This window comes from Carcharhinus amblyrhynchos, chromosome 12 (assembly GCF_965287045.1).
Source record: "Carcharhinus amblyrhynchos chromosome 12, sCarAmb.v2.hapA, whole genome shotgun sequence".
Classification (NCBI taxonomy): Eukaryota; Metazoa; Chordata; class Chondrichthyes; order Carcharhiniformes; family Carcharhinidae; genus Carcharhinus; species Carcharhinus amblyrhynchos.
Window position 1 is genome coordinate 71,932,778 of NC_137335.1, and position 18,828 is coordinate 71,951,605.

General features: G+C 40.9%; 1 protein-coding gene across 1 annotated transcript in view; it reads left to right on the top strand.

Moving 5' to 3' along the window:
* mocs3 (molybdenum cofactor synthesis 3) overlaps positions 1-18,828 on the top strand; it is a 46,686-nt gene that overhangs the window by 25,184 nt on the left and 2,674 nt on the right. The window contains exon 12 of the mRNA XM_080200693.1: positions 4,705-4,815. Within this exon, the coding sequence (XP_080056819.1) occupies positions 4,705-4,815 (111 nt within the window). The remainder of the gene's footprint in view (positions 1-4,704; positions 4,816-18,828) is intronic.

Genomic DNA, 18,828 nt, shown 5'->3' on the forward strand with positions numbered 1-18,828 from the left:
ACTGTGCTAACTTCTCCCTCAGTGCGCCTGAACAGGTGCCAGAATGTGGTGACAAGGGGATTTTCACAGTGACTTCATTGCAGTGTTAATGTAAGCCTATCTGTGACACTAATAGATAAACTACATTTAGTTCTATATATAGTGATTCTTTTGATAGACTTTTCAAATTATTTTATATTGTATCCTAAAATTGAGAATCAGGACAAACATCAGAATAGAATTTTATTTACATAGTAATTCTAAAGCAGTAACTTCAAGTGATGTCAAAAATAAACTTGAAGCACTATCAGCATTTAGTACAGCGTACATTACTGCTTCCATTCCTAGATTAAGAAAATCAGGCAACAGTCTATGTACTTCTCTTGTCCCAGTGTTGATCTAAACATTCCAGCATTTTTCTTTCTACTCTAAGAAGGCCCTAAGCACTGTTAAAGATGTTTTCCATCAGTCTGACAAGTCTCCCAGGAATACCATACATCTCCTAGACATGTCCTATCACTTCTCCCAAAGGCCTGCTTAAAACCTATGAAGTTGTTATAACAATGGATATTATGTCCAATAAGTTTCTCAGAAATCTGTTTTAACTTGATCTATCAGGTGGAATTTTCCCATATTTTTTCAAAATGTGGGTTCCAGCGAGAAAACAGTGGAGAATCCTGATGGCGGAAAACCTCACAAATATTGAGCCTCTTTAATAAAATTGCTTTTTCACCACATGAATCAAGTTGTGCTCATGGCAACTTACCTCCAATTCACTCACCCTGGAAAAATGTAAGGTGGGGGGCGGAGGGTGCGATTCTCCCAGCCCGCTGCACTGCTCTAGCAGCTGGCTAGCAATCGGGAGGCTGGTAGTGCCGGGCTACTGCGCATGCGCCGACCCCCACTCTGACAGACTGGCACATGCACAGCGGCCACTCAGCGCTATGCTGTCAGTCTGTCCAGTGAGAATAAGCCCTGCCCCTGATTTTCAGAGTGAATCATGCTAGGGCATTCTGCAGTGCTCAGAGCATCGGAGATTCAGTCTGAAAATCTTGCTAAAAAATCCAACCTGAGTTACTCCCATTTTCATGCGAACTGGGGACTTGGAAATTTTTTTGGGAGAATCCTGGCCAACTTCTTTAACCAGTGGGGCATTTCTTTTAAATGTCTCCCAGCACTCCTTCCAAGTCCAGTTGGAGGGATAGCTGCCAGGAAGCCAACACCAAGATTTTTGGAAGAATCCCTTACCAAGTTCTTGGATGGTGTGGAGCAGAGGTGTAACATCTTCTACCCACGTTCCCGCAGACATTCATCAACCAAGGTCACCATCACCACACCATATATATATACACGCGCACGCACACACACACACACCCCTCCCCCCTCCAGTCTGGGAAACAGTGGTCATGATAGTGACTGTGCTGCAAGAAGATGACTTACTTTCTTTGTACAGCCAGTGTGAGTCGGCGTCCTGATGTCTCCTGCTGCACCCTTCAAACACCTTTGACACCTCCATGGTTATCTGTCATCCAGTCACTTCAGAGATTCCCAAACCACTCAAGGTGCCCTCCCTTCCCTCTTCCCATCGTCCCCCCAGTAGCTAATCTGCTCCTCATATCCATGCTCCCACTCACATCCCACGCATGCGAGACTTCATCACTATTGTACCAGGCAGGACTGTCTGTTTCACTGCAGGACAAGCTCGAACACAACTGGTGTGAGTGGGCACAGCCTACCGGTGTTGTGCCCAAGCTGTGGTGCCTCATGTCCTTTGAGGAGAGAGCCCTTGAGCTGGTTGGTGCAGAACAGGGCCGCACCTATGCAGAGGACAAAGTGGAAGCAACACACCAAAGCAAGAACTTAAAAAAACAAACAGTTATGATTCAAGCCTCACAGTTAACTTTCTCCCATCAATTATCCCCATAATGCATTTATGCCATTTTGCTTTCCTTGCAGGTCCAACCGGACCATCCTCGGGCTCACCACAGACCCGAGCAGCTCTGAAGGAGACACAGAGAGGAGCACTGAGGAAGCATCACAGTTGACACTCACACCCTCCATCAGTGCACATACTCACACCTCAGTGGGATTAACTAGCAGGCAGGTTTCTAGGTCATTCACTGGTGAGCATATCACAGCAGGTGAAGGAAAGGACGTCTCAGGGAACTGGCACTTCAGGGGATGCTGAAGCCTAGGACCCTGCAGATCCCCTGACCAGTGATGGCTTCTGGGTCCAGTTGACCCAGAGCTGCTGGAACCCACCAAGAAGGGATGGCAACATCTCTCTTTGGACTTCAAGACTGACTGGAGGAAGTCCTGTTGCCTTCTGACTAAGGAGATGCTGCTCTCATTCCAGTCCAACGACGCCAAAACTGCAAGGATGGCATCCTCAGTGGAGACTTCAGAGCAGGACCTGAATTCCATGGCGGGGAATGTCCACTCCATGATTGAGTTCATGACTTCCCTGTCTGAGGGCATGAGCTCTATGGTGTAGGACTTCAACTGAATGGTACTAATGGGAATCTATGAGTGTCAGCGCCAGAGGGTGGCAGAGCTTCTGGATCTTACTCTAGCTGCTCCTCTATCCCTTGCAGGAATCCAAGGGCCACCGGGCACCTGCTGGAAGGGAATCGGCAGGAGTGCAGCTTGGGGTCTTCCACCCAGGAGACCCTGCGGGTATCCAGCCCATCTGACACCCCCCTCCCTGTGGGTGACACACCTTCAGCCCCGCACACTGAGGATTGTAATACAGCTGCCCAAAAGTAGGCACGGACCCTCAAGGATACCCACCAAGATCATCTCAGGCAACACGGTGTGGAAGGCAGTAAGCCACCTCAAATTCAGCTGTGATTTCTGGGAATATACAAAGATGTAGTGAGAGGGCGAGTAAGAAACTATTGGCATCTAGTGGGCATGGTTGAACCTGAGCTTGCCAGCTACCAGACCCACATGAAAAGCTTCTAAGGCTTGCCAGCAATCTCTACTCCCCTCCTGCTCCTGATATGCTGATACTGAACCCATCCATTCCGGCCCTGCATTGACTTTGAGTCCCCTGTGTCCTCATGTCCTCATTGCTTTCCCCTCTGTGACTTACCCTAAAGGTAATGGTGATCTGAGCGCTCATCTCCGATGTCCTCTCCTGTGGTGAGGTCGCCAGATTCTCATTTTTATACAGCTGTTGTAAATTGTGCCAGTGTGACGTCCTTCTAGTGCCGGATTGAATATTCAGTGAGAGAGGGTGGGGGAAGTTGTGGTGGGGAGGCCTGGTAATTATATTACAATGTATTAAAATGAGGTTCCTGCCCTCCATGGCAGATTTCTTGTTGCACCACCAGCTAGAGAGCTTGAAAATTAGAAATTGCAATCTGGCTGGCGAAAATCACGATTTTTGATTCCTGTTGAATTTTCCGTCTGTGTTAGTGTTCCCGCTGGTGGCTAACACAGGCTCAAAATTGCCCCCATTATCTTTCATCCTGATGTAAAAAGCTGCTTTTCATTGTGACGTACCACTCAAAGGTACATATCTTTTCATTTTCTGCAGTGTCTTCGTAAATTCTTTTCTGGGTATATTCACTAAGCCGATTTCTTTGTAATTGCTACATTCACTCTTGTCCTTCCTTTTGAACATTGGTATTATTATTCTCATTCCCCAGTCTTCATGTACTTGCTCATCACAATTTTTGTTGAACAGCCTTAGCAGCACCTTCATAGTATGTTCTTAACCAACCTTCCAAGTGCTCCAATTGATATTTAACGAGCATCAACCACCTTGTTTTTTTTCAATATCAATAGAAATCTTAACCTTGTCTTTTAATGTATAATGTCCCGATCTTCAAAATATTCTTTCCAGTACTTGCTCATTTGCCCTTAGTATAAAACCAGCTGTTTGGTCATTTGGTCATCCAAGTGCTGTTATCACTCCCAGTTTTTAGTTCTATTTCTCTAGTCAACCTGTTATACTTGGACCTCATATTAGGCCGTGCTTTTATACTTGTCATAAGATAATTTACTTTTCACTCATTCCAAGATTATTCATTTATGCTACTTAGTATTTTTAAATCTTCTGCATTTTAACTATCCCATTTTTGTTAGTGTTCCCCATCTCCTCTATGTTCATTATTGCAAGTACAATTTAATTCTTTGGAGTTGTTTCTGATGTTCGGTTCTTTCCGTTTGTGTTGATCACAGATTTAAAAATTTTTTTAATGACAGCTGTCATTCTCGATCTTGTTAATGAGAAATGTATTTGTGGGAAGAGCTGACATCAGCTGCAAAGACTCTGTATGACAGAGTACTTGATTGGAGTCCTTTGACCTACATTAATTTTATGTCCTGGTTTAAGATCTGATTCAGTCTGGTTCTAATTTGGATTAGATTGGAACAAACTTTAATTGTGCTGTGTGAATTATGTAGGTGTTTGCATTCCATTAATTCTGCTGTACCTGGTGTTTGAGAAAGCTTATATATTGAAACAATTTCACTAACGTACATTGTAAGGATTGCATTAAATCAAATCCGAATTTATTTTTATCATTGTTTATTACTTTACTATTAACATTGTAAAAGTTTGTGTGTGGAAGGGAGGAATGCCAATAATATGATAGTGGCTTTAAAAGCAGCCATTTAATTTGCAGCAGGAAATCGGTAAAATTTTGCATTAATAATGCATATTCTTCTTTCAGATCAAATAACTACAGTACAATTGTTTCCTATGCACAATATCAGATTTTCCATTGGCTAAGTTGGAGGAAAAGAATGCTGAATACATAAAGCTTTTACAGGATAGCATCAACACGAGTAGAAAGAAGGCAGTAGCTGATGTGGCTACTTTTCCAGGTACCGTTCTTACTACATGTAAATACATTTGTGATTATTACAACTGTGTTATTTATTGAGCTTTGCACATAAATCTTTTTAGAACTAGGGAATATGGCACAAAATAGTGGGGAATAGATTTAGGGCTGAGTTGAGGAGGAACTTATTCACGCAAAGGGTTGTGAATCTGTGGAATTTCCTGCCCAGTGAAGCAGTTCAGGCTACCTAATTGAATGCTTTTAAGGTAAAGATTGTTGGATTTTTGAACAGTAAAGGAATGAAGGGCTATGGTAAGCGGGCAGGTTAAGTGGAGCTGAGCCCACAAAAAGATCTTATTGAATGGCGGAACAGGCTTGAGGGGCCAGTTGACCTAGTTCTTATGTTCTTATAATCACAACTGTGGAAAATATTTTAAAGCCAGAGGATTCACATAAGGGAGCACCTGCTCAAAGACTTGCAGTTCTTTTATCCTCAAGAACTGTGTAGCATACAATTCAGATATTTAAAAGGGCTTTTTTTCTGATTTTGGGAAAATGAAATCACTTGTGTGCGTAAGGGGAGTTTTCTTTGTTAATGATGGCTGAATCTGCCCCAAAATACTCCAGGTTTTGTTTTGTAGTCAAGATGTGCAGAGACTCACTAAGCTGTTTATAATTAGGCAGTGTATTCAGAAGCAAGGCAACTTACAGTTGTATGTTTTGTGTGAGTACAGGGGATAAATTAGAAATAAACTTTTTGATATATTACACAGTATACTATGTGCACAAACACTTGTTAGGTTTTACACAAGCACTTGCTTCTGAATCCTATTCTGCACTTTTAAACTTGCTTCTGCTGTTCTTTTCAAAATTAATTCTAAATCATGTTGCTCAAAATTTAACCAAGATTCTTAACAAAATACAACCCTGATTACAATGCACTCAGTATATTTTAACAGATGAAATATGTTTAATTTGAACTTTATTGATGACTTTCAGCATTTTCTTAATCTCTGGTTGCCAATGTAATGCAGTGCAATTAACTAAACAAAACTTTCTATTTCATACCATCAAAATTAAACAGTTGTTAATTATTATAAATTAGCAGGTGCTTATCAAATAAATAATGTTTTGGTAAAGAATTAGTTGTTAACTGTTTTTAGCTTGCAAAATATTTGTAAAACTTTAGTTATTTTATACAGAGCTAAATTTAAACAGTTATTTCAATACAAAAACTTTTAAAATGCCCACTAAATTGTAACATACATTTTACACATTAACCTAAATTTTAAATTGTTATGAACACTTGCATTGAAAAATGAGGACATATGACATGCAAACCTGTCCTTATTCAAAGAACGAAGACTTGTGCTATGGGAGCCTGCCTCCATTCAAAGAATGAGGAGACCTAGAGCTAAAAGTTAAACATTTTTCACATTTCATGAACAGTTTCTCTTAAGGAGAATAGTGCATTCATCCAAAATACTATGTTGCTTTTTGGAAATAACCGTAAAAAATCCAGTTCCGAAAGACAGAGGAAAATTGCAAGAAATTATTTGTTTAATTCTTTAGCACAAGGAGGACCATTTTACATTTATATTAAAGATGTATATTTATTGTCCTTTTGAATTGAGAAGTTAAGTTATAATTCATATTCTTACTTTAAAAATTTGCATTCCAAAGAACAAACCTTTCTTCATGCCAAATAAGGGTATGGAGGCTCAGCCATGAAAATATGTTTTTTGTTAAGAGAAAACATGCTTTTTGTTTTTTTTTAAACATGCTCCTGACTTCAAAGGAGGGATGTCTTCTTGATAGTTTTGTAATCTTTGGTATGAAAGCTGCATGCATTTGTGAAGGAACATATGTGTGCTTCATGCAATGATTAAAAATTTTAAGAGAATTTTTTTGGTAAGCCCCACTTCGTAAATTGGGAGATCAGCATGTAGCCATTTATGAATGTACTTAAAGTTTGTATCAAAGCTGCATACATGCCAAGTATGCATATTCATAGCATACTCATAGTTTAGCCAAAGAACTATGGAATTCCTACAGCGCAGAAAGAGGCCACCAGCCCTTCAAGTCTGCACAGACTCTCCAAAAGAGCATCCCACTCAGGGTCTCCCCTCTGCCCTATCCCCATAACCCTGTGCATTTACTATGACTAATCTTTGGACACTAAAGGGCAACTTAGCATGGCCATTCTGCCTAACCTAATCTTTGCTCTGTGGGATGAAACCAGAACGCCCAGAGGAAACAGACATGGGGGAGGGGGCGGGAGCATGCAAACTCAGACTCAGTTACCCAATACCGGAATCAAACCTAGACCCCTGGCGCTGTGAGGCAACAGTGCTAACCACTGTATCACAACACCACCCTTCATCCGGAATCTCTGCAAATCATGCCAAACTTAATCCACCACATGTATTAAATGAGTCATACAGGCAGCCCGGGGTGAATGTTTAATTGGTTACTTCATTCTTGAACAGCTGGAGAATAGGATAGCACCTTCAGTCAAAGGAAAGGGCTCATGAGAGGTTTGACTTCCATATTTTAATAACCAGCCAGTCAACTGCAAGCTTGTCTGAACCCAATGCCAAAACTCACCTTGCATTTAGAAGGAAAAAGTATCAAATAAAGCACATCCACAGACAGACTATGGGTAAGACTTTCTTCTGGTTCTTGAATTCTGGCTTTGTTTTTTCACAAAAAGTTGATTTAATGCCAATTCATAAGGTTTTGAAATGAATGTAGAGTGTAGCAATGTGTTTTCTATCACAGGTCACAACTCATGTTGCCTCCAATGTCTTTTGATGGTTTAACAACTTTGCAGCAAATAAATTCTGCCAGAAACTTCAGAGCACGTCGAAGGAGGCAGGCTGTGTGGTTGTGCAGAAATTTAATAGTGGAGGATGGTTGAAATTGAGATTCTTTTGTAGTTACAGCCAAGATGTGCTCAAAATTGGTTTCTCTTTTCCCTAAGAGAAAACTACAGAAAAAGAATCTGGCTAATAGTATTGATCAAAATGTTACATCTCAAGGGCTTAGTGAATATCTACTTCAAGCATAATGAGTATGGAGTAGGCATAAATCTAAATATTACTCATCAATGCATCATTGGTGATGAGGGCAAATGGATATTATGCTTTTTGGTATGAGTTTTGAGTCTTGTTACTCCACAGCACAATATCACTCTTCCAACTTGATAAAGCAGCATACTTGAGTTTAAATCCCACATCAGATCAAACTTTGCCTTAATAATTATGTATTAATCTTGGTGCCTCTGCTGTACTGACAAATTCAAAAATCATTTCAATAAAATGTTTCATTGGAAAATGGTTAACAAATATTTTTTCCAACAAGCTCAGATTAATATCAGACAGAATTGACAACAATTATTGGGACATTAATGGTCCACGTCATCACTCAAAACTGAAAACAGGATAAATCTTTAATTAATTTAAATAAACAACTGTACTTGCTAGCTAATCTGCAACATTAGTCACTATCTGACCTAAAGCAGTTTTGTAGCATTTTTAAATAAAGCAGAACTTCGGATATCGTTAGAAGATTGTTGGAGACCTGTGTTGAAATTCAAGACAACAGCACTCATTTTAATATTCTGTAATCTATTATATATGTAGCAAACAGCTAGCAAGCCATTAATAATGAATATTTCAGGGTTTATGTGTTCATGAGGTTGGTTTGTTTTCATCTAGGAGATGGTATGTTATGTTTCTTTAGGATGTTGAAAACATGATGGCTTACAAATTACTGTTAACAATATTAGTTGACGAACACTGACATTTCTCTGTCGACCAAATTAATGCACAGATTAACTTATTTCATTCTAAATATCAAATAGTGGATTGTCATATGAACATGTTAAACATTGGCCCACTGATATTGTCAACAGTTCTTTCTAGGCCTCTGCATTAATTAGAATGTCAATCCGATCTAATTCCTATGTTAGCAATAATGAAAGCAAAATCAGTGTTGGTCAGCTTCTATTATTCCTTCCCAGTTTAAAAATGACCAAGAGACATTTCATGTACTGCAAAAGCGTTGGCTCAGATCTTTGTAGCTTAAAAATTACTTGTAATAACATCATAAGTGAAACTCCAGAAATATAATAATATGCAAGGGAAGTATTAAGGAAAACTAGTGCACAACATAAAGGGCAATGGAACGTGTTTATAGAAGCATATAAAGTGAAAAGGTACTCAAGAACCAGACCACAGGAACCTTTGATAAAAGCAAATTACTGCGGATGCTGGAATCTGAAACCAAAAGAGAAAAGCCTGGAAAATCTCAGCAGATCTGGCAGCATCTGTAAGGAGAGAAAAGAGCTGATGTTTCGAGTCCAGGTGACCTTTTGTCAAAGCTTTAGGCTTTAGGCTTTGACAAAGGTTCATCTGGACTTGAAACATCACCTGCTGAGATTTTCCAGCTTTCTCTCTTTTGGCTACAGGAACCCTTAGTTTTCTTAAAGTGTTTTGTCATAATTCCTGTTTTTAAAGGATGGAATTTAGCAAATATTGCAAATCTGTTTCAAAAAAAGGATAAGAGGAAATTGTAAGCCAATTAATCTTACCTTGGTTATGGATAAACTTCTAGAATCAAACTAAATTACAAAATATTTAGAAAACCACAGGCTGAGATGTAATGAGGATATATGGTTTAATAAATTGATTTTTTTTAATGAAATTGCAAGGGTCCACAGATGCAGGGAATACAATGGGATTTCTACCTAAAATTTCAACTTTAAGAATGTAAGTAGCTAACCCTAGATCTCCCTGTCCTTCTGCTTTCGTACTGGGTTTTGTACATACAGGTTTTGGACAGGCTTTTAGGGACAAAATGAAATGGTTGCAGGGGAGGTTTGTTCCGGTTAAGCGAAAGGATGGGAAAGGTAGGATTAGAGAGCCGTGGATTACGGGGGATATTGAAGACTTGGTCAGGAAGAAGAGGGAGGCGTATGTTAGGTCAAAACAAACGGGTACGGAGTGTGCGCTGGAGGAATATAGAGAGAGTAGGAGGGAGCTAAAAAGGGGAATTAGAAGGGCGAAGAGAGGGCATGAGATGGCTTTGGCCGGTAGGATTAAGGATAATCCTAAGGCATTTTATTCCTATATTAGAGGCAAGAGAGTAGTTAGAGGGAAAATTGGTCCTCTTAGGGACAAGAGTGGAGAGTTGTGTATTGAGTCGGAGGGAATGGGGGAGCTCCTGAATGAATACTTTGCGTCGGTATTCACGAAGGAGAGGGGTTCGGAATCGTGCGGTCTCTTGGAGGGAGCCGAGGTTCAGTTGCAGGATATAGTTATTACGAGAGAGGAAGTGCTAGGGCTTTTAGGTAGCGTAAGGACGGATAAAGCTCCGGGGCCTGATGGTATTTATCCCAGGCTGCTTAGGGAGGCGAAAGATGAAATTGCTGGGCCTCTGGCGCACATCTTTGTCTCTTCTTTGGACACAGGTGAGGTCCCAGAAGACTGGAGGGTAGCAAATGTGGTCCCGTTGTTCAAAAAAGGTAGTAGGGATAACCCTGGGAATTATAGGCCGGTGAGTTTGACGTCGGTGGTAGGGAAGTTAATGGAAAAAATACTTAGGGGTAGGATGTATGAGCATTTGGAGCGTTGCGATCTGATTAGGGATACGCAACATGGCTTTGTTAGAGGGAGGTCTTGCCTTACGAATCTGGTGGAATTCTTTGAGGAGGTGACAAAAACGGTTGACGATGGGAGAGCCGTTGATGTCATCTATATGGATTTCAGTAAGGCGTTTGACAAAGTCCCTCACGGTAGGCTGGTAGAAAAGGTTAAGGCGCATGGGATACGAGGCCAGGTAGCTAGGTGGATTGAGAACTGGTTGGGAAATAGGAGACAGAGGGTAGTTGTGGAGGGTACCTTGTCGGGCTGGAGGCCAGTGACCAGTGGTGTGCCGCAGGGCTCGGTACTGGGACCTCTCCTCTTTGTAGTCTACATAAATGACTTAGAAGAGGGAGTAGGAGGTGTGATCAGCAAGTTTGCTGATGACACCAAGATGGCAGGGTTGGCGGGTACAGAACTGGATTGTCAGGTGATACAACAGGATATAGATAGGTTGGTGCAGTGGGCAGATAGGTGGCAGATGGCATTTAATCCTGACAAATGCGAGGTGATGCATTTTGGAAGGAATAATGCAGAGAGGAGCTATGTGATAAAAGGTAGGCCGATTAGGAGTATAGACGTACAGAGAGACCTGGGAGTGCAGGTTCACAAATCCATGAAGGTTGCGTCACAAGTGGAGAACGTTGTTAGGAAGGCTTATGGGATGTTAGCCTTTATAGGAAGGGGCTTAGAGTATAAAAGCTGCCGTCTAATGCTTCAGTTATATAGAACGTTGGTTAGACCGCATTTGGAGTACTGCGTCCAGTTCTGGTCACCTTATTACCGGAAGGACGTGGAGTCTCTGGAAAGGGTGCAGAGGAGGTTTACCAGGATGTTGCCTGGTATGGGGGGACTGGGTTACGAGGAGAGATTGAAGAGACTGGGGCTATTCTCCTTGGAAAGACGGAGATTGAGAGGGGACATGATAGAGGTATATAAGATACTGAAGGGAATAGATAGAGTTAATAGTGAGAGACTGCTCCCTAGACTGGGTACGAACACAAGAGGTCATCACTTAAGGGTGAGGGGGGGGAGGTATAATTTGGAGGTAAGAGGAAGGTTCTTTACGCAGAGAGTTGTGGGGGTCTGGAATGCGCTACCGAGTAGGGTGGTGGAGGCAGGAACGTTGGACTCGTTTAAGATGCAGTTAGATAGGCACATGAGTGAAACGAGAATGGAGGGATATGGTAGGGGCTATTAAATAGGGTTAAACCTCGGGAGACACCGGAAGGGCAGGCTGTATGATTAATATTTTTTGTCTTTATTCCACAGGTGGAGGTCCACCTCGTGTCAAGCGAGGGGCATGCACACGGCGGGTCGTGCGTGGGCTGCTCTTGGAAGTCCAGGAGTGGCCTAGTACTTCATGTCGGTGTGTGTGCTTGATCCTGGACCGATAGACGGGCTCCACAACAGCTCAGTGACTAGCACTGCTAGCTGTGCAGATACATGGATTTGGGCCTGTGTCTGTGGGAGTTTGTGCATTCTCCCTGTGGTTGCGTGGGTTTCCTCCGGGCACTCCGGTTTCCTCCCACACCCCAAAGATGTGTTCTTAGGCTAATTGGTTTCCACCAAATTGACACTATTTCTTCCCTGAATCTGACTGAGTAGGGTCCCATTCGTAGACATGCAGGGTAGAATAGGTGTAGGGCGATGCGGCGGCGCGGGCTCGTTGGGCCGAAGGGCCTGTTTCCCGTGCTGGGTTGTTCTTTGTTCTTTTGTTCTTTATAAAGGAAGTGATGCTGAATTTGTTCAAAATATTTGTTTGACCACAAAATTCTTTACAGCCAATTAATTACTTTATAAGTAATAGTATTTAGGGGGAGGCAGTGACGTAATGGTATTGTTGCTGGATTAATAATCCAGAGACCCAGGGTAGTGCTCTGGGGACTTGCGTTTGAATCCCACCGTGGCAGATGATGAAATTTGAATTTGATAAAAATCTGAAATTAAAAAATCTATTGATGACCATGAAATCACTGTTGATTGTCATAAAAGCCCATCTGGTTCAGTAGTGGGGCAGGAAATCTGCCATCCAACCTGAACTGGCCTACATGTGACTCCACACTGTTAATTGCCCCTCAGGGATGGCAATAAACCAGCCAGTGATGCCCACATCCCATAAATAATAAAAAATTGTGGTTTTGTAGGCTAACTCAGCAGTCAGTTTGTGTATCACAGGCTTCCAGAAATAGCAGCGAGCTAAATGATTAGATAATCTGCTTTGGTGGTGTTAGTTGTTGCAGGTTCTAGAACAAAGAACAAAGAAAATTAAAGCACAGAAACAGGCCCTTCGGCCCTCCACGCCTGCACCGACCATGCTGCCCGACTGAACTAAAACGTCCTACCCTTCCGGGGACCATATCCCTCTATTCCCATCCTATTCATGTATTTGTCAGACGCCCCTTAAAACTCACTATCATCTCTGCTTCCACTATCTCCCCCGGTACCCTCTGTGTAAAATAACTTTACTTGTACATCTTCTTTAAACCTTGCCCCTCACACCTTAAACCTGTGCCCCCTAGTAATTGACTGTTCCACCCTGGGAAAAGCTTCCGACTATCCACTCTGTTCAAGCCTCTCATAATCTTGTAGACTTCTATCAGGTTGCCCCTCAACCTCTGTTGTTCCAGTGAGAACAAACTAAGTTTGCCCTCCATACCAGGCAACATCCTGGTAAATCTCTGTATCCTCTCCAAAGCCTCCACATCTTTCTGGTAGACCAGAATTGAACACTATATTCCAAGTACGGCCTAAATAAAGTTCTATAATGCTGCAACATGACTTGCCAATTTTTAATCTCAATGTTTTGGCCGATGAAGGCAAGCATGCTGTATACCTTCTTGACTACCTTCTCCACCTGCGTTGCCACTTTGAGTGACCTGTGTACCTGTATACCCAGATCCCTCTGCCTATCAATATTCTTAAGGGTTATGCCATTACTGTATATTTCCCATCTTTATTAGACTTTACAAAATGCATTACCTCACACTTGTCTGGATTAAACTCCATCCGCCATCTCTCCGCCCAAGCTTCCGACCAGTCTATATCCTGCTATATCCTTTGATGGTCCTCATCACTATCCACAAATCCATCAACCTTTGTGTCATCTGCAAACTTACTAATCAAACCAGTTACATTTTCCTCCAAATCATTTATATATAGTACAAACAGCAAAGGTCCCAGCACTGATCCCTGAGGAACGCCACTTGTCACAGCCCTCCATTCAGAAGCACACCGTTCCAGTGTTTTCTACGACTGAGCCCGTTCTCTATCCACCTTGCCAGCTTACTTCTGGTCCCATGCAACTTCACCTTCTGTACCCGTCTGCCATGAGGGACCTTGTCATAGGCGTTACTGAAGTCCATGTAGACAACATCCACTGCTCTACCCTCATCAATCATCTTCATCACTCCCTCAAAAAACTCGATCAAGTTAATGAGACATGACCTTCCCTTCACAAAAATCATGTTGCCTTTTGCTAATATGTCCAGTAATTTCCAAGTGGGAGTAAATCCTGTCTCAAAGAATCCTCTCCAATAATTTCCCTTGATTGAGTGCTACTAGAGCTTCATTAGAACTCTATCCGACATCAGTTGTCAGGAAAATGCTGGAATCGATTATTAAGGAATTCTTCAGAATGGACTTCTAAATCATTGTATTATCAGATGTAGTCAATATAGTTTTACAAAAGGTAAATGGTGTTTAGCAAATTTATTAATAGTTTTTTCAGGATGTAACTAGTAGGGTAAAAAAAAAGGATGCCAGTAGTTATTGTATACTTGGATTTCCCAAGGTCATTGATATGGTGTTACATAAAGATGAATACACATGAGAAGGGCTAATGGAGTTGGGAATAATATATTAGATTTTATTGTTGTCACATGTTTAGTATACAGTGAAAAGTATTATTTCTTGCCAAGTATACTGTACATAGAGAAAAGGAGAGGAGAGAGAATGCCATGTTATAGTCATAACTATCGTGTAGAGAAAAATTAATGCAAGGTAGGTCCATTCAAAAGTCTAATAGAAGCAGGAAATAAGGTGTTTTTGAGTCAGTTGGTACATGATCTCAGACTTTTGTATCTTTTCCCTGATGGAAGAAGGTGGGAAAGAGTATGTCCAGAGTGCATGGGGTCCTTGATTATGCTGGCTGCTTTTCCAAAACAGTGGGAAGTGTAGACTGTATCAACGGATGGAAGGCTTGTTTGAGTGATGGACTGGGCTTCATTCACGACCCTTTCTAGTTTCTTGCAATCTTGGACAGGGCAGGAGCCATACCAAGTTGTGATATTAGTGCGGATAGGTATTGATTAGTGGACAGGACGGGTGTAAGAACAATTGGTATATTTTAATTTGGCAGGCTCTAACCACTTGAGTGCTGCAAGGATTAGTGCAAGGATCTCAGCTATTTGCGATCTATATTAATGATTTAGACAAAAAGATTGAGAGTAACGATTTCTAGTTTGCTGACAATGCACAGGCCTGGGTCAGTGCTGGTTTGCACGTATTAGCTCTAGAATTACCACATTTATCCAAGTAATGGTTGAAGCGATCTAAGGAACCATAACTGAGGCTGCAAAGAGATATAGATAAGGCAGGATGGCAGATGAAGTAAATTGTGAAGGAGTGTGAGGTTGTTTATTTTTGTAGTAAGAATAGAAAAGCAGAGTATTTTTTAAAAGGTGTAGAACTTTGAAATGTTGATGTTTAGAGAGGCTTGGGCATGTTCAAACAAGGAATATAAAGTCAGCAGACTAGTACCATAAGTGATTAGGAAGGCAAATGGCCATGCTAATCTTTTTTGCAAGGGGATTGGAGTATGAGAATACGGAAGACTTGCTCCAATTGTATTGACCTTTCTGAGACCACACGAGGAGTACTGCGTACGCTTTTGGTCTCTATATCTAAAGAAGAATATACTTAAAATGGAGGCTGAAAAGCAAAGGTTCACTAACTTGGTTTCTAGCATGACAGGGCTGCCTCATTACTGAAGGATGAGTAAGTTGGCATTGTACTCACTGGAGTTCAGAATAATGAGAGATGACCTCATTGGAATGTTCAAGAGGCTTGACTCTGTTACTGTTTCCCTTGACTGGCAAACCTAGAACATGGGGGCACAGCCTCGGATAAAGTGTTGATTATTTAAGACTGAAGTGAGAATTTCTTCATTGAGGATTGTGAATTTTTAGAATTGTCTACCCCAGAGAGTTGTGGATGTTTCATTGTTGAAGATATTCAAGGCTGAGACAGATTTTTGATCTCTTAGGGAATCGAGGGATACGGGGAGTGGAGCTGAGGCAGAAGATCAGCGATGATTATGCTGAATTGTGAAGCAGGCTCAAGGGGCTATAAGGTCTATTTGTGCACCTGTTTCTTGGGTTTATACAGCAGGAATGCAAGGTTATAGTTATAAGCAAAGCCTTTGATTTTATTTTCTTCTGGAACATAGAAAGGTGAAGGATAATCTGTTAAAGTATTCATTCTAAAGCATAGGAACATAAGAAGTAGGAGCAGGAGTAGAGCATTTGGCCCCTTAAGCTTGCTCTCTCATCTATTAAGATTATGACTGACCTGATCATGACTTAAAATCCACTTTTCTGCCTAGCCTTGTGATATTTAACTCTCTTATAAATTAAAAATCTGTCTGTCCAATTATGAAAGGTTTTGCGTGAGTAATTAGTGAAAGATTATTTCCACTAATGAGAAGAAAAGAGGAGGAAGTTGGGATACATTTATTCACACATTAGTTTGGTAGAACATGGAATGTTTTATAATTTCAAATGGTGTTGTATGATAAATCTGGTATGAGAGTATTTTGAAAATAAATTTTGTTTGAAGTGTAACATTTTCTATCTTTTCCTTTCTTATATTGCAGATCACAAGTGCACACCCCCATACATTGTACCACTGAGCTAGGACTTTAGTAATGAACCATTTGTGCACTTTTACATTTAAAATAATCCGTATATTCACTTTATCTGCTTGTTTTCACCTTTCTTTAAGCTTCCCTCCCCAAACACTAGTTATTGCATATTTCCTAACTCCTGCCAATAACATTTTGTATTCTCTAGAGTTTAGAAGAATGAGAGATAATCTGATTGAAGTGCAAAAAATTCTTATAGGATTCGACAAGAAGTGGGGGGTGGCGGGGGGAGGAAATGTGGAGACCCCTGGTGGTCTAGATCCAAGGCTCATAATCTCAGAATAAAAGGTAGGTAATTTAGGACCAAATTGAAGAGGAATTTTCTTTCAGTCAGAGGATGGTAAATCTTTGGAATTCTCTACTCCAAGAGGGTTGAAGAGACTTGGTCATTGAGTATGTTCAAGGTAGAGGTCTATAGTTTCCTGGATACAATGACAATAAGGGATTTGGAAGTAGTGTTGGAGGATGACAGTGAGGTAGATGATCAGCCATGATCTCATTAAGTGGCACAGCAGGCTTGAGGGGCCAAATGGCCTACTGCTGCTTTTATGTTTCTATACAATGACCTGCCAAAGAAGTAGTCAAGAGTGATTGAGGTTGACATACTTACATATAACCTTTTCTTTAAACAAAGTGAATACATGTAGGCGTAGCAACTTGCACAAACATAGTTTACAATAGTAAAAACTTGCACCTACAGTAATGTTTTTAACATTGTGAAATGCTAACAAGTGTGTCATATAGTCTAAAGTTTGGACCCGCAAGCAGGGTCATGGAGCTAAAGCCACAATTAGATAAAACATGAGTTGGTGTGTTTGGTTAAAAAAATCAAAGCAACACTACAATTTGAATGGGGAAAAGTTGGGTAATGTGGAATAATTAGATTGAGTTTCAAGTTCACAAGACATGAAAAAGAAATATCTTGTACTAAAAGGTTAATTGGATACTAGGTTTTATGGCAAGGGCAACAGACTATAAAAGTGGTAAATCAATGTATAAAACCAGTTGTGAACAGGTGGTAGATTTTAGTCCGCCAGTGGTACACACATTTAAATGCTATTTTATGCCACAGTTGATGGCAGTAACACTTTTTAATTTGTAAAAGGAGCTTGTTTAGGTTCACTACATGTGAGCTGATCCATTATTGCAGAACCTAATAGATATTTGGACTGCTGTTTGAGGATTAATATTTCATTTTATTATGCATGGAGCTTAATGTAGTCAGTCACCAGTCCTTCAGTACAAGTAATCTGATCTCTCAAATCCATGTGACTTGATAGGAGTACAATACAATTATGTCTGAATAAACTGAATACTTGATTCTGTTTGGTTAGTTGTGCAACATGGGGATAATATGAGGATTTTCTTTGGAACATCTTTATGGGTAACCTGAGCACTAAATTTAATCTAATTAATTTTGCATTCTTTATAGCTAAACGTCTTCCTTGTAATTTAGAGGTCAGGGTGAATTGGTTGTTAGATAATTGATGCCTTTCAAATAAAGTAGAAAACAAAGTAGTATTGCAAAACATTTTAATTTACCTAATATCTGAAAGGTACTTAAATTGAGCTTTCATAACTAGACTTTGTTTTGGTACAGATAGTCATGTGAGGCTAAGTGGCTAAGTATTTTTAAAATAAATTCTATATTAAGCTGTAAACATAGTGAATACTGCTATTTACCCTTGTTGACCACTATCTGAGGCTGAACCAGATTATTTGCAACAGCAGCATTCTACTTGACCCTGAGCTGAGCTCCTGACCCCACATCCTCTCTGTTACCATGACTGCTAACATCCACCTCTATAATACGGCCTGTCTTTGACATTACCTCAACCCAGCCCATCTGTTACCGAACCATCACCCAGGCTTCTTTTAGCTCCACTCTCAACTATTCCAATGCTCTTCTGGCTGATCTCCCATGCACCACCCTCCATATATTTCAGCTGTCCTAAAACTGTTGCCTGTAACCTAATCCACACCTAGTTGCCATCACCCTGTACTTGTTGACTGGCTCCCACACTGACAGTGTCTCCATTTGAAAATTCTCAATGTTAAGTTCAAATTCCTCCATGACACAGCTTCATCCCATCTCTGTTATTTCTGCCAGCACTTTCACCCTTCTTGACTTTTGTGCTCCTCCAATTCTAGGTTCTTCCTCATTGCTGATTTATTTTGCTCTGCCATTGGCAGCTGTGCCAGCAGCTGACAAGGCCTTCAGTTTTGGAATTCCACCGTTTAAGTTACTCCTTAAAACCTGCCTGTTCGACCAAGCTTTCAGCCACCTGTTTTTATGTGCCTAGTGTAAAATGTGTATGATAACACCCCTGTGAAGTACCTTGGGATGTTTTGCTGCATTAAAGACACTACAAGAATGCAAGTCGTTTTTGCTAAGTCTGTCATGTCTTAGATAAATCAGTTTGAACTTTCATCACCAGAGGGCGCTCTTGATTTACTTTACTGTAATGCCTTTTATGTAACACTTCAG